Raw genomic sequence first — 16,831 nt, 5'->3', positions numbered from 1 at the left:
CACATATCCTAACTCGAAAATGGACATATACAGTCATAGGAAATCCCATGGCCATTAAATTACAAAGGCTGTGTGTTCAATGTAGCTCTGCTATGCCAAGAAGAAACCCAACCCTCCTGGTTCCCTTGTGTGTGTGAGCCTCTTCCTTCTTCTACCCAGGTTGAGAAAATCATGCTTGTTTAGCCTCAAAGAGAAATGATACCAACATACACCGAGTACTATTGAATTCCATCTGTCTACCACACAATTTTAGCCCTCGCAATAGACATTTTGAGTTGACAGGTATTATTGTCATTAAGTTGCAGTGTGAAATTGCTTCTCTTTTCTTTTTCTGGAGTGAAGTTATCTCCTCAAAGAGAGTTTCTTATAGCCCAGGAACATAAACATCCTGTCTCCCCCCCCCCCATATTTCCTACGCTGGAAGCACTCAGCAAAAATCATGACAGTGAACTGAACATGGATATTATTGCAACTGCGAGTTTTTAGTGGGGGTCTGCTTAAATACAAATCTTACTAAAAAGGAAAACAGTGTCATTCACTTAGTATGCAAACGGATGTCAATGGAGCAGTTGGCACATTTGTGCACCAGTGTGTGAATGGGGGGCAGGGGCAGGAGGGAGGTTCATGAATCATAGGCACAAAAGGGTCAATGTCGAGTTGCTTTTTTGCCCTTTGTTTTGGCCGTTTCTCCTGAAGAGTGGTTATAAGTGCATTTCTCCTGCAATTTTGCTTTCTTCTAAACATCCGTCCCCCCCCCCAACAAAATGAGTCTCTCAAAAGCTAAGTGGTGCTCTAAGATCAGAGCCTCCTAAGATGGGGCCTGTGGGTGGATGCTGTGGAGTTCTTGGGGCAGCAGAACGTCTCAGGTACGGCCTGGTGAACTTGGTTACCCTGCTAGGCCATCAGTTGTGTTTGCCGCTTAGCACACTCCAGTGGGTGAGAAGCAAAAGTTCATCAACCAAGAGACTGACCCCAGACTAAAGACTCTTGACTGCACCTGTATGTGTGAGCATCTGATGCCGTGGGGAAGCCTGCTAACATGCTGATTGTTTTAGTCGATCTTCATTGCTGTGATGGAGTATTTGATGGAAACTGATTGTGGAAAGAGTGGGCTTTGTTCATGGTTTCAGAGGATGTGGTCCATCTCCGTAGGTCTGGCATGTCTGAGACTCTCCATGTCATGGGCCAGAAAGCTGAGAACAGTACAGGAAGCACCAAATATCCCTACAGAACCGCTGCCAGCAACCTACTTCCTCCAGCTAGGCACCCCTTCCTAAGGGTTCCACAGCCTCCCAAAATATCGCCAGCATCTGAGATCGGTCATTCCAATAGTGATTGAAAGGTCTCTGTACCCCGATATTAGGTCTCTCCGCCAATGCAATAGATCAGACCAGGTCGAATTAGTAAATCCGGATTTAATCTAAGTGAAGCATCCCTGGATGGTCCCAGGGGAAGAAGAGAATCCACAAGGGGATATCACATGGCGTGTCTGGGGACCGAGTCTTAAATAAATACCCTGTAGTCATGGTCCCAGGCATCTCTGGGGGAGGAGCTGCCATTTTGAGGGCTTTCTGTTGGGGGGGGTGCTCGAGGTGGAGCCGCACCCACCCAGTGATGCCATGGGTGACAATATATTCAAGCCATAACATTGTTAGACTAGAGTCACCTTCCCTCTGATCCTGCCTGCTTGTCAGAATGCAATGGCGGCATGGGGAAGGAAAGGGCCGCCGAACTCCGAAATCCCCCCTGCCTCCTCAGGATAAAGATGACCCAGCTAGCTAGTCTGGACAAACACAGACTTTCAGTGCCTGAAAGGTCATTTCCCAGAGGCTACAGGGATTGTCCTGAACAGGGCAGATGGCACAAATGGCTCTAAACAAGCTTGGTTGTCTATTTCAGTCTTTCTGAATGGTTGGCCACTTGCCTAATTTATGTCGAAGGTAGGACAGAAGAATAGACATCCATGCCCTTGTAAGAAAGCCAAGGAAAGGAAAAAGCTCAAGCCTGCCATCTCAGGGAGGGTCGCTCAGTGCTTGTTAAAATACAGTCTTCCTGTGTTTTTGGTGACCCTGGGCCAGCAACACTTATGTTTTAGCAACATTGTCAATGAATTCTCTTGAGGACTAAAGATGGGGAATCACCTACAAAAGTTTTGCAAGCTCTGGATAGGTCATTTTTCTGTTTTAATGAAATCCCAGACAAAAAGGGAGGCTATGTGCTTCGGGCCCCAGAGCTTCTGTATTTTATCTTTCAAATGGGTTCTGTTTTGTGCTGCAGCTTATCACACACTTTCTGCAGATAAGGAATGTGTGATTTTAGCTACAGCTCATCAGTAACCTTCCTCCTTTCTCTTTGGAATCTTAAGCATCCTTTGGTGGCCATTTGATCTATTTCTGAGATGAAACACAGTTTCACTTGCATGCACACCTTCAGGCAAAAACTGCTCCTTTGCAGGATGACGCGTTCCCCACATCCGGTCCAGTTGACCTTCAAAAATAATTCATATTGACGCTCAATTGCTCCCCATCACGCACGATATTAGAGAGAAGTGTACCACTGAATCATATACAGCTATTTGTATTTGTCCTTTTATAGAAGGATTCTAAAATAATTTCCCAGTTGAGCCAGTTCTAGGAAGTTCTGTATCCTCAGCTTTTTCCTCACCCAGGTTCATCATGCACTGACAGTCTGAGTTTGCTCAGAGGGACTAATGTGGTGGCAGTGTCTTACTCCTTGGACAGAGTGCTGTGCTTAACACCAGCTTCCTTTGCAACCTGCTCCCCGAGTTAGGGACAGGCTCCAGGGTTAGCAGTGCAAGGAAAAATAAAAGGAAATGCATACCTCATTCTTGCACTTGAAATGCATACCTCATTCTTGCACATGACTCTTTCTTTGAGAAATATTTGAAGTCCCCACAAAAGATCACAGGAATCTTCCTTTATGCCAGGCAAAGACCTCTCTATTTCCGGTGCAGGACTGCCTGCTGCAGAAATCATGGAAGCTACAAGCAGCTCAGCGGGTGTGTACACTTGATATCTGTAACTGCCTTGCTGGGTCCCTCTTTCTGCAGAAGTAGAGGGGTGTGGATCTGGGTCTCTCCACTTCACAAGGAGGGAGCAGGGTTGGAGATCTTACAAAGCGCATTTGCCCAGGTGCAACACTGGAGCCAGCAAGGGCAGACAGCAAAGCCCGGAGGCTGTTTTCCCCGGGAAGGCAGGCAGCGAGCGGCTCCTGGTCTGTGACTGTACTCCCTGTCACGACAAGAGGGGACTCTAGTGGGAACACCGGTGAAGAAACATTGACTAGGATCACCAGGACTGGCGTTTGGATTGCGTGTTTCAATTAAATAGTGTCCCTGGCAATCCTCAAAACGGGCACTTCCCATCGGTTTCCCATGGCTGTGCTCCTTTAGGGCTTAGAACAAAATGCTTGTGTACTTACTGCAGTAACAATGACAGCAGGTGACAGGGCTTGTTCAAAAAGTGGCCGCGGTGTCTATGTCAATTCGTGGGGCAGGCGTGCTCAGACGGCATCACTCTGTTTGGGGACCGTCTTTGGCATGCTGTCTTCCCCAAAGCATGACACAGAAGTCATCCACACTCAGCCAGACAGGGCTCCCTCGGCATCTTGTCGTGCTCTATGAGTTGTCCACCTCCACAGTCCAAGGAAGGTGAGTAAAATGGAGCCGATGTCCCCGCCTCTCAGATGACCTTCCGCAGTCCTGTGAGACAGGCTTGCTAGACAGTGTGCCTTGTTGCTATTTTCGATGTTCCTTACGGCTTCTGTCATGGGTCCATCTCCCTGATGTCCCTGCACGCCTCTGTTATGATGGATTCCTACGTTGTAGACTTTTATGTTTGTTATCTATGGCATGCTCATTTAAAACAGTGGGTTCCCTAAAGGTCATTCGGCTACACTGGTGTCCATGTTCTGGAGGAAGAGCCCTCTGTGTCTGCCTCTCCATATTGCTTTAGCATATCTCTTGTCCAGCATATCTCTCCACAGCATAATGGTATAACCACTATACCATTGGGTTTTTCTCTTTTTGAGATGGGAGTTAGTAACCATTCCTTGTCTGGGACCCTTTACAGTGTCAGTCTGCAGTAAGCCATCTTCAGTGAGGAAATAAAAAATCAAGACAGTTGGTACTTTGTTCAGTAGGAGCCTGGTCAGTTCCAACTTCACACACACACACACACACACACACACACACACACACACACACCAGTAACCTTGGGCTCTAATTCCCACAGGATTAGTATCAGTGGATGGTGTGGCTCTCTCACAAGAGCTAACAATTGGTTCCCAAATCAAGGAGACCCATGTGGATCTGCAGGGAATTAGACATCTGTAACTTGGAGGGGAAATGGAAAGGACCAAGAGCTAGAGAAGCCAGGCTAGAGTGACCAGAGACCTAGATAGACCTTAGTGCAGAGTGCTGGGGCCATGGGCAGGCATCAGACAGTCCTGAGAAGAGACACCAGAACATGTACCCATGCACACAGCCAGCTAACTCAGAAGCATCTGAGGCCACGAGACAGCCCAGAGACATGGCAAGCCATTACTCCCATGGCTGGGTTGAACTCTGTTTCTCTGTGTACTAAATGTGTTGTGGAAGATGCTCTGTGGTGAGCCAGAAAATCAGCTGTAAAAACTCCACAGTTCTCCAGAAGGGACACCCACCCTCAGTTGGGATGAAATTCCCCAGGTCCAAAGCAGTCGACACAGAGGGCCAGAATCCTGGATCCTGATCTCACAGCCTAGTGCTCGATGCCACACGATTGAGCCAAAGGGCAGTAGAAGGTAATGTCAGAAGCAGCTGGCTGCTTTTCTCCCCTGCCCAGGGTATTCCCCTGTTGGAAGTAGCAGATGCCTTTCTGACCCAATTTGCTTGGAGCTTCTAGTGACAGAAACAAGATCCCCTTCATCTTGGACTAGAGAATTGGCTGAGAAGATGGAGTTTTATGTTTTATTTTTCTCTAAGATCTGTAGGTAAGGCAGGCCCACCTTCACACCTGGCATTCCTTGAAACATCTTGCTGAAAGAAAAGATGTCTGCCCCTGCCCTGGTAGTACCTGCCAGGGGTGATCCCAAGCGTTTAGTGGCTTCCAAGGAAGCCAGCATCGCCTTTGAGAACTAGCTGCTGCTTTGACTGGCACAACAGACTGGCCTATAAGAAGGCTGTCCTGTCTTAGGGACGCATCCCAGCACAGCTGTCACTCACTGTGACTTGCTCGAGACACTGCACTCACGTTGCCTTGGGAAGGGGAAGGATTGGCTGTGGTTAAAGCGCCAAGCGTTGGCTTTCAGATCTCGATCTGAGGACATGGCTCAGACAGAAGGTAGACTTGCCTAAACACATAAAACAAGGCTGAACTTGAATCTCCATAGCCTCCCTGGCCCTGCAACAGCTCCTGCTCAGACTTTGAAGCAACTGTCTCAAGAGTGGAGATACAGACAGGATTGGGCCGAAACCCACTGAACTATACCCTTGCTCACAGTGTCATTTTAAGAGGTGGACTGGCTCTTTCAGGACAGGAAAACCTTTCAACTGTGTTAATGCCTCAGTCTCTCCAGAGGCCTCTCCTGAACAGAGAGATTCTACAAAATAAACTGTCCTATGGGTTACGATAGGACATCTTTATGGAATAGGATTGTGTGGGCCCACCACAAGAGGGCGCAAATGAGAACTACAGGGAACGCATGATTCTATAGAAAATGGATAAAGGCTGCCTAACCAGCTAGAAGATTCAACATCCAAACAGAAATCACGATTTGGTAGAAGACACCCTGAAAATGAGGTCAGATACTCCAGTATTGGCTCATAGCATGTTTGCATGAGATCAAACAAATCACTCCATCAACTTCTTCATGTCTCAGTGACCTTATTAGAAGAAAGGATGATTTTCTTGTACAGTTATTGGAAGTTCAAAAGGAATCAGAGTAAGAAAGTGCCTGCATAAGCCTTCGTCTGTGGGTGGAGGAGATGTGGCTAAAACCTCAGAATCCTTAGAAATGTTGGAGGCCCAGAAACAAATCAAGAGTTCCCAATAGCAGTCTCCAGGCAAGTGGAGCTGCATGATAGGGGTTATTGCAGCTGTTTGGAGAGCAACCAGCCTGTTGCTCTCTCCCAATAGGTTATTAATTTCTGCAGTCTTTTATGTTATTCTAAAATAATTAACTTTGTATTGATTTACTATTCCTACGCAATTTCTAAGGAAGGATAGAGCTGGCCATTAAATAGTCAGTGTCTTCTAGCCTCAGGACATCTTCCCATTGGAAATTTTGATTTCTATTTTAGAACAGTTAGGAGCCCCTTACCATGAATATTTTGCCATCAAGATGCCTCCTGTGTGAGGCTCAGGAAAGGAAAAGGCCTTGGCCAGTAACCAGGACTCAGAAGCTTATCTGCTAGCATTCATCTTCACTGTTCCAGCTAACGTGTTGATGTTGACGATTTAAGGGTCACTCATTGTAGAGTGCTGTCTTAGTACTGCCATGGCTATACAGTATCACCAGTGAGCATCTCCCTGTCCAGCCATGCTGGCACTAGGCAGTTTCTAACTGCAGAGAGCCTTGGAGAATGGGATTCTTTGAACCCAGAATTAAATCCCTCTTCGTGTTCACGTACCTCCTCTGCCCTGGCTTGTAAAAGTATAGCATAGCACAGTGAACTAGTCAGTGCATGGAATGTCAGAAAGAGCCCTTTCTTTCTTTTCAGTCCAACACACTACCATGTGACAGCCTTTCTCAAGAAGCTGCAACAGGAATTATATGACAGGTAGCTGAGCCCAGGCCACTAACAAAGCTTAGACCATCTTATGGTGAGATTTACTTTTGCTGAAGGCAAGCTTTCAGTCAGGCTAGTGGTATGTCAGCTGGAGTGTGGATTTTACAAGGGTGCATACACTCACACACACACACATACACACACTCACACATACATACGCACACATATAAAAACATGCATACACAGACTCACAAACATACATGAACACACACACACATGAAATCACTCACATATACACACACTCACACATTCACACACATATACAAACACATACACAGACTCACACACATACACACACTCAACACACATACACACACACCTTATTCAGTACCAAGTCTTTCTTTGGAGAGTGCCTGGGGGAAATAGAGTAGGAAGGAGGATGGGATATTTATATATTTACCATAATCCTGGGTCCCCAGATGCCATCAATTGCAAAACACTGTCCAATTCAAGACATTTAAAAATGTGAACTAATACAAATGCCTTCACCGTAGCATCAGAATAAACATTCAGGCTGGTGGGGTATGCTGGTTAACCACTGAGTGTCTAGATCCTGACAGACCTGGCCCCACCATCCAGTGGATAGATTGCTTGCCCTCTATAAAACTGAATTTCATCATCTCTAAAATGACTATAACCACAGAGCTGGCTGGTAAATTGTATTGTTCCAGGAAGTTTGATTTTTTTTCTTTTTTTTTTTTTTTTTTTTTTTAGCTCCCTATCCAGTGAAATAAAATACCCAAACTGACCACTTTTGTATTTCCTTCAGTAGTCCATACCTCTCTGCAGTCTAATAACTGGACATAAAAATCTAAACCTGTTATAAAAGGTCAAGGTGCCATGCTTGTCTTGTACAGCTCTGAGGGGTTTGTGTATTTCTACTATTTGACAGGAATATGTGTGTGCACACGTGTTGTATATGTGTGTGTGTGTGTGTTGTAATTTAAGAAAAGCAGCTCAAGAAAAGTGTTATGAAACCGTGTTCAAGCAGAACTTTTTTTTTTTTAATTAGGGAAAGGGATCATAAAAAGGGGAGAGTGGGAGACTGGCCTCTGGAGACAGGAGCAGCAGGAGAGAGGGGAAGAGAGAGGAAAGAGGGGGACAGAGAGAGCAGAACAGAGACAGGAAGAGGGAGAGAGAGAGATGGAGGCGGGCAGGGCCCTCCTAAAAGGGAACGTAGTGAATGTGCACAGGCGGTGCTCTTAGTGGCTGCAGCTGAGGGCGCATCCTGTCAGGACCCCAAGGGCAGGCCAGTGCAGATGCCTGAATGCTAATGTGTGATGACTAGTTTGTGAAATAAGCCCAAATCCTTGTTGAAGTATGGTCAGATTTTGGAGGGCACCCACTAAACCTTAATAAAAGGCATCCACCTCAGGGCATGCATGAGTGTAAAGTTCCAAATGGAGACACTCAGTGTCTGTTTGGTTCTCGTTGCTGCTGAATCCTCTTCCAGCATTCAGCCCCATCATTAGGACAAGGGTTGGAGAAACGTTTGGTCGGTGTGCACATGGCTTACTCTTTTCACCCCAGACCGCCTCTTGCAGGTGACCAGATGGAGCCGTGAGGCTGGGGGAGGCTGTCGGGAGCTGCCCTTGGGTGACCTGCATGGATTCAGCTGTGGTGTGGAAGGGTGGACACCTTGAGTTGCTAAAAGACCCTGGGCAAGTAAATAGTAACAGTCAGGTCACGTCCTCAAGTAACGTTTGTTATAGGAATGCTCGCAGGTGTTTTGGATGTTTCTTTATTGATGAGGTGGTTGGGGTATCTCAGCAAATAAAATAGTGTAAGTCATGGCACTGGTTGGAAGGGAGAAGGGCACCGGGCTGGTGGGAGACAGAAAATGTTTATCATTCAATATTACTCATCCCTCACTTCCCCCCAACCTGGGGGCTACTCCAGGAAGACGTTAGACACCAGCCTGCCCTCTGTATCCTATATCTAATGACTGCAATTTGAAAGGAGGAGGCAGCAACTCCAGGAGATGGGTCAGTGGTTAAGTGGGTAAGAATAGTACTTGCTATACAAGCCCAAGGACCTGAGTTCAGATCCCTAGCTCCAAAGTAAACGCCAGGTGTGGCAGTACATTCCTGGAACCCCAGCAGTGGGTGGGGAACCGGAAGGGATAGGGACTGACTTGGAGACAGGAGAGTTGATAGGTCAGCCTCACTGAAAAGTGGCAAGCTCCAGGTTCAGTGAGAGAGCCTGTCTCAGGAGAATACAGCATAAGATGATAGCTCTGGGTACCAAGGTACCTGGCATTGTTCTCCAGCCTAAACACATGCATGCAAACCACACACACACACACACACACACGCACGCACGCACGCACGCACGCACGTGCAGGGTGGGGAAGGATGCACATGCACACGCATTTTTCAAGTAAGAGGTACAATAACAAAAGAGAGAGAGAGAGAGAGAGAGAGAGAGAGAGAGAGAGAGAGAGAGAGAGAGAGGGCTCATTTCTCCGCCTTTGACAGCTCAGGCTAAGACTTTACAGATTGCAACGGTGTCTCGGGGTAGGAGCAAAGCGGCAATGGTGGTGGCGGTGGCTGTGTAACCCTGATATTGCGAGTCCGTTGTGTGACTGAAATTAGTTTGTTGAAGCTCCTTCATCCAGGAGCCTTCAGCAGCAAACAGCTGCTGCTCCGCTAACTCTCCCCTTTCACCCCTTCTAGGTGACCTTATACAAGGACTCTGGCATGGAGGACTTTGGATTCAGTGTGGCAGATGGCCTGCTGGAGAAAGGGGTGTATGTCAAAAACATCCGCCCAGCTGGGCCCGGTGATCTTGGTGGCTTGAAGCCCTATGACAGGCTCTTGCAGGTAAGACCTCAGAGGGGGTCCTGAACCCTCACCTCTGACCTACAAGCAGCAACACCCTCCAAATTCTCCTTCATACCTGGACCTTTGTTTCTGCCATTCTTATCGTAGAACTATGGTCCTAGCAGCAGTGAACAACTGGATAAAGAATTCTATTTCAGCTTCCTGAGTTTTCTGACACTGAGCTATCCTTCCCCCTTTGAATGCTCATTCCTCGAACCTCAGCCTGGATAATGGCCCTCGAGCTCCTTGACCGCCAGTCTAACCAAACCACTGAGCTCCGAGGTCAATAGCAGACCCTGTCTCAAAGGTGGAGATCAATCCAGAAAGACACCTGATGTCTGTCTCTGACCTCCACACCCATGCTCACACACATGTATAAGTACCTGCCTGCAAACAAACACCCATTCACATGAACAATGCCTAAAACACATGCGTGCGCAGTACAGTATTATCATTGATGAACAGGGACACCGTGGAGAAGCAGGTGCTCGTGAGGACACTAGGGAAGGAAGTGTGGGCAAGCGCCCCGTTTTGGATCTATCCAGTCATTCATAACTTCAGCACATCCCGATGGGACATAGCTCATAGTTATGATCTGTTGCTTAGGAGTGACGTTCCAGCCAGGACTAAAGATTTCTGGAAGGAGGGGGTTAGATGAGGTTACCCGTGGCGAGCGTCTAGCCATGGGGGTAATTCTGACAGTACCCTGAAACAGGAAAGGATTAATGGGAACAGCAGAGTGAAGCAGGGTGTGTCATGAGAAGCAAGGGGCCGGGCCCCATTTAATTGGGCTTCAGGTACTAGAGTGGCTTAATGGGTACAAAGCCTGGCTTAATGGGCAATGGCAGGGATTTGGGTCTTTGACATGGGGGATTCTCTGAGATTCTCGATAACGGAAGGCCCTTATGTGGGATGCACATTTATAGAAGAGGCCCTAGTGGCTGTTGTCCAACCCATGTCCAGTTTATGGTGCATATGGTCCTGCCTCTCAGAGACCACTCCTCCATTTCCCCCAGCCCTTTGGAGGGAGCCAGGCCTGGGGGCAGTCCCTGCATCTTCGGAGATGGCAAATGGAATGAACTTGCTTAATAGTTCAGTGTTGCTCTTAATGGAGCCTGGACAGGGAAAGCACAGTGGCCCAGTCGCACAGACAAGAGTGAACAGTAAAGAGAGGAGGTGGCAGCTAGCAGTTTATACTGGAGGACTTGAAGCTGGGGGGCGAGTGTCTGAGTGGTCCCTTGAAGGAGCAGGAAGCACCCAGAGAAGAGGCAAAGATGCCCACAAGTGTTTATCTCTAGCCAGCAGCTTCAGACATGGGTGTGGCGCGCTTCTCTGGCCCAGGAAGCAACCTTTGCCACCATTATTCATTACAACAGAGGAAAGCTAAGGGGCCGGCTTAAAATTGGGTCCATCTAAGTGCCCAGCACTCGTCCTCAAAGCGTGCAGGAGACAATGGGAAGCCGGACTGAGAACTGAATTGAATGCAGATGATTTCAACAAGTATTGTTGTTGTGGGGTGGGGACGATAGCTCCATCATAGAGAGTTTGTCTAGCATGTATGGCACCCGAGGTTCAACGCCCAGGTCCAAAAGAAAAAAAAACTGTGCACAGACAATTGAAGAAGAGAGCATAGAGCATGTGTAAGTTGAGGAGGAGGTGGGTGGGTTCCTTCTTAATTGAGCTAAGCATCATGGGAGCCGGACTGCCTGGAACTACATCCTTGGAGAGCCCTTATCCACTGCCAGTTTAAAGTAAATTAATTCACCCCTCTAAGCCTTGGTTTTCTTCAGCTGCAGCCTGGGGTAGCATTCGGCACCAGGAGCCTTTGGGAGGCGTGATCTTAGTGTAGGCACAGGAGGGTGGCGTCCTGCTCTTCAGCTCCCAACAGGCAGTTGTAGAAGATAAACAGTGAGCCAGACACCTTGCCACTGTGTAGTCAAAACCCCATGTTCCGCTTCCGGATTAAGCAGTTTGCCTGTGGGGTTGGGAGCAGTGGCTGTAAAGTCACCCACAGTGGCTCTTCTTGGCCTGGCAGGTTAACCACGTCCGGACGAGAGACTTTGACTGCTGCCTAGTGGTGCCGCTCATAGCCGAATCTGGCAACAAGCTGGACCTGGTCATTAGCCGAAACCCACTGGCCTCCCAGAAGTCAATAGAACAGCAGGCTCTGCCAGGAGACTGGAGTGAACAGAACAGTGCTTTCTTCCAGCAGCCCAGCCACAGTGGTAATCTAGAGACGCGAGAACCCACTAACACATTGTAGCAGCACTTTTATAAAGCAGGACAAAGGACAATATCTACATGGTGCTAAAAATCCCTTTAACGTTTCTGTGACAGCTGGAGCACAGAGAATCACGTGGCATTAACTGCAAGCACAGGGGTCATTTCAATCTTTCTCATGGCTCATGTTCACACCCCTTCCCAACTTGAAGAGGTTTCTTTTACAGTGACCGCTCCAGTAACTCAACAGGCAGGCCGTTCTCTGCCAGGCCCAGTGGTAGAGTATAAAAAGGAAAGCAGCCTATCCCTTCCTCCCACTACTTAAGATCAGAGGAAAATTTTCACAGTTCATCCAACTGGCCCTTTTTACAAAGAGAAACATCCGTTTCACAACGTTCTCTATGGTAATTTCCTTACCGTCATTAACCTGAGAACAGAAGCAACCTGGATTTACACAGAGCTGGCTCTGCTAGGGAGCAAGGATGGGCGGCAGACTGCTAGGCCCTGCCACAATGGGAGGGACATCGGGGGAGCATTAGGTTTTCTTAAACTGTTTCAGCAACAATGCACGTAGGAGATCATAATAGGTGGTGGTAGATGTTTTGCCCAAATATAGGAATGATTTTAACTAAGATGTATGCTATTCCCTATGCAACAGATGATCAAACAGGATATGTCTTGTGACCTGTTTTCCCCCCCACACCTCTTAAGGACACATTTTTTTTTTTAAATAGCTGCAAATCTCCGATAATGAATTAGAATGTGTAGTAACACTGAGAATTAGTGATACGATCCTATTTTTAAAATCCAAGACTAAAGAATTTAAGGATGAATGAAGAGTTTAATGACATGAGATTCACTTAATGGATAGGCAAATAGAACTCATCTAGCTCAGATGTTTGCAGATCGTACACGGAGGGACGCACAGCACATGTGGGTAATGACACGGGGCTATCTTCTGTTCTGAGACATGTCACTTGCTGACCTTGTAAATACATTTTCACAAAACTCATTGCCAATCACCATCCCCCCCAAAGCAATAAAAATAACTGTGACGGTTGCTTTAATGTTTGCTGGCAACTGTTTTCATTTGTTCAGATATTTTGAATAGCTATACTAATAACTGTTATTTGGTAAATATTTAAAGAAATATAGAGACCTGTATATTGATGGTAGAATGTCAAAACAATTATTTTCCAAACATGTTCATTTTGGTCACTAACACACCTGCACAGGCAAACACTGTGTCCTTAGTTTAAGGGAAATGACTCATCCTTCTCTGTGCAAAGAAGTAATATATAATTTCCAACACATTTCAGAACTGCCAGGGCAAGGAAGTATAGAACAGAATCCTGTTAAGGAAAAAAAATAATAAAATAAAAAGATCATGAGTCACTTAAATATGTATTTTTGTTTGTAACAAACAAGTATTAAACTGTAAAGTATTTTTGTACAAATTTAATACTTTAATAGCATGGTATTTATCGTCTATGTATGGTTTTGGGGAATTCAAAATTGTTGCAAATATTTGTATGGAAAAAAAAATCCTCTACCAAATGGAATAAACAGTGATTTGATTTTAAAAAGCCAAAATAAAATAATAATAAAAAATACGACCTGCATGTTTGGTGCATTGACTGTGATTCAGTGTCCCAGCCTGAGTGCTATACAAAGTCCATTCCCACAGCTCCAGGAAGGAGGGATGTGTCCCCATCAACTTGAAAACCACAATGGATGAAATGGAGCTGAGAAGTCAGATCCGGGCTTGGATGCTAACTCTGGTACTCATAAAGTGGTGTGCAATTTACCTGCTGGCATCTGGCTTCCACACCTGTGATAACTGAAGGCGACGTCAAAGAGCCTACAGAATACGCTTTTAAATATACAAGGAAGGGCCTGTACACAGTATCACTTTCAAAACCGACTCCTCCTTCTCTTGAGGAACCATGACAGTTCCTAACTCATGGATGCAGCACTTTGTGCACTCCTGGAGTCACATTTACATGAGCTATTAAAACATAAGCTTTAGCTGTAGTCTTTTAAGGACTACATCAGTAGTCTCCAGACTCTGTCAATTCACATTCATTTTTTTACATAACTTCATCCAGTGTGCAAGAGGGGGAGGAGGGGCTCATTATAAACACGTGGAAGTCACATGACCCCAACTGAAGTCCTATTCCCTCTTTGTAGACCCCAAACAACTGTTCATATTTTTGGCTGTCCTGTGTACCGTAAGGTCTATACAGCAACCAAGGTGAAAGTCAATAGCAGGAAGTGTGGTTAGAGCCAATCCTGCCAATTCAAACAAATGAGAATTGATCTCATATGAGACGCTGGGATTAAATAGAATCCAAAATAAATGAATCAATACAAAAATAGCTGTTGTAAAAAGAAAATTAAAATAGAGCCCAAAAGTCTTGGGTAGTAGTTTTCAAATACAGCGACCAGCCTGAGTGTCATACAATGATCGTGGCCGTCCAGGGAGGACAGCGCATAAAGCATGAACCACTCTGGGCAACACTGGTGGCCTCTAGCCAGGTACTCAGCCATGTTAGAAAACCCTTCCGTCTTAGCAAGCTGCGAGGTTCCTAGACATGCTCTCTCCCAATGACTGCGGCCACAATATGGAATTAGGTCAATCATTTGTATTTTGGCCCCACAGTACAATCATTGTATAAAAGCTAGTTAGTCCCTGCCAGGTGTGGAGGGAGAGGCCCTTAGGTCTAGCACTCTGGGGCAGAGACGGAGATCTCTTTGATCTACAGAGTGACTCCTAGGCCAGCCAGAAGCTATGCTGAGACACAGTTACATATAATTTGTTTCTTTGTGTCCTAAGGAAACCAGGCTAAGTTAATATGTCTTGATGACATTAGGCTGTGAGTCCTATACTCTAGAATACAGCTATAGTTGAAGACAGTTTCTGTCTACTAGTTTGGTAGATACCATTCCCTCCTCTGTGCCCACCACCCCCTGGGATCCAGAAAAGATTCCTCACCAGGAACCATCCTTTCCACATAAACTAGACAGATAGCAAAGCACAGGCTCTGCCACCCCTCCCCCATGCCAATTATTTATTGCTAAACTGTCCCAAGACCCCTGAATGCTGACTAACCCTCATGTCAGACGCCATACAGCCCTACATAATAAGAGTGAAAGTTAATAAACTTCCCACCATAAAAGCGAGAGAGCAGTCTGTGGAACTATACAAATAGCAATCCAGGAGCTGGAGAGATGGTCCAGCAATTAAGCCCACATACTGCACTTGCGAACATTCCCAGCACCTGGGTCAGGCAGCTCCCAACTATCATAGCTGATCCAATGCCTCTGGCCTCCTCAGGCATCTACACTCACAGGCATATTCCCACACATAGACACACACACAAACGCGTACATACATGCAATTGAATATAATAAAAATAATTTTTTACAAATATCAACGAATTTCATAAACTATTAGGTGGACTGACCGGAGGGAGAAGGGGCTCTCCAGTTATTGGAATCAGGAGGAAAAGCAGAGCACTGATTCCAGCCTTACAGAAACAGCAGGGCTATAGGGGACTATCTTGATCACCGGTTAAATGGCTTAGACAAACTCCTCAAGACTTGAACTCTCAAAACTGAGTGTCGCCCCACTGCTGGGGAGTCTGAGAGGCCAAAACTGGGGCTCACTGAACAGCCAAAAAAGCCAGTGATCGTCAGGTAACAAATAAACCCTTTCTCAAGAACAAACAAAAACAAGGTGGATGGCGCCTAAGGCTGACCTCTGGCCTCCTCCTGGTACACACACGTGCAGGTACACCTCCACACAGACAAGAACAGACACAGGAAAGGTGCCGACGTAATAATACCAAGAAGAATATAGCCTTAAAAGTAAATGTAACTCAATGTAGAAATACAACATGCAATGCTCTAGAGGGCATGGGCGTAAACGGAAGACAGTCCTTGTAGACCCTAGGAGTCCATGTTAAAATGAGGTTGATCCGCAGCCCTAGAAAGGTTTCTGAAGTAAAAATCCCCACCAGATGTCCAGCTGGCTTCTTCACAAAACCTGGAAGCTAAAATTCATATGGAAATGCAGGGAATCCAAGTCACAATAGTTAAGCCTTTAATCTCAAGGCAGAAGCAGAAGGACCTACCTCTCTGACTTGGAGGCCAGCCTGGTCTACATAGCAAGTCCCAAGCCAAAACCCCAAGGGACGCAGAACAACTAAATCTTGAAAAAGAACAGCCACGTTAGAGGGTTTGTGCTTGGTTTCAAACTTTACAGTACTACAGACTACAGTCATGAAGACAGCATGATATGTTACTGGCTTACAAACCAACATACAGACCTATGGGATATGAATGAGAAGCCATAACACATTTTCACACAGACAACTGAGTTTTGACATGGATACGGAGATAACTCATGGGGAAAAGGACAATCTCTTCAGGAAATGGAGCTCAGACAATGGATGAGTGAAGCAGGACCCCTTCCTCACACCTTATGCAAAGGCTAACTGAAAGTTAGTCTAACATCTACATACAAGTCCCAAAACTGTTAGATGCTTAGAAGAAAAATGTAGACATAAACTTTCATGGCTTTGGACAGGCCATGGTTTGTTGGCTATAATATCAAAATGAAAAGATCACAAGCAGTAATATCCTAAATGGACATCGCTGGAATTAAAAATATGTCCTTCAACATAAAACTTTACAGAAGAAAAATGTGGATCATATATATATATACACACACACACACACATATGTGTGTATACATGTATGTATGTATATATATGTGTATACATATATATGTATATATGTATATACATATATATTACATGTAGCATAAGGAACTTAAGATTTTGATACTAACCTAATGTAAAAGTCAAAAGACAGGAATAGATTACTTTCCAAAAACATATAAAAAACCAGTGAATACATTAAAGCTGATCCTTGCCTCTGTGTCTTTAGCCATAAGGAAAACATAAATCAAAATCAGAATACCTTGCCCTACTCC

At 45.8% G+C, this 16,831-nt stretch overlaps 1 protein-coding gene across 1 annotated transcript in view; it reads left to right on the top strand.

Annotated features, from left to right (window-relative positions):
- Grip1 (glutamate receptor interacting protein 1) overlaps positions 1–11,901 on the top strand; it is a 336,259-nt gene extending 324,358 nt beyond the window's left edge. Inside the window, exons 24-25 of the mRNA XM_051176182.1 lie at positions 9,466–9,612; positions 11,648–11,901. Coding sequence (XP_051032139.1) covers positions 9,466–9,612; positions 11,648–11,875 — 375 coding nt within the window. The 3' untranslated portion in view covers positions 11,876–11,901. The remainder of the gene's footprint in view (positions 1–9,465; positions 9,613–11,647) is intronic.
- The last annotated feature ends 4,930 nt before the right edge of the window (positions 11,902–16,831 follow it).

The sequence above is a fragment of the Phodopus roborovskii genome, unplaced genomic scaffold (assembly GCF_943737965.1).
Source record: "Phodopus roborovskii unplaced genomic scaffold, PHOROB, whole genome shotgun sequence".
Taxonomy (NCBI): domain Eukaryota; kingdom Metazoa; phylum Chordata; class Mammalia; order Rodentia; family Cricetidae; genus Phodopus; species Phodopus roborovskii.
Note: the sequence above shows the minus strand (reverse complement) of the source record. Positions and strands in the feature narration are given on the sequence as shown.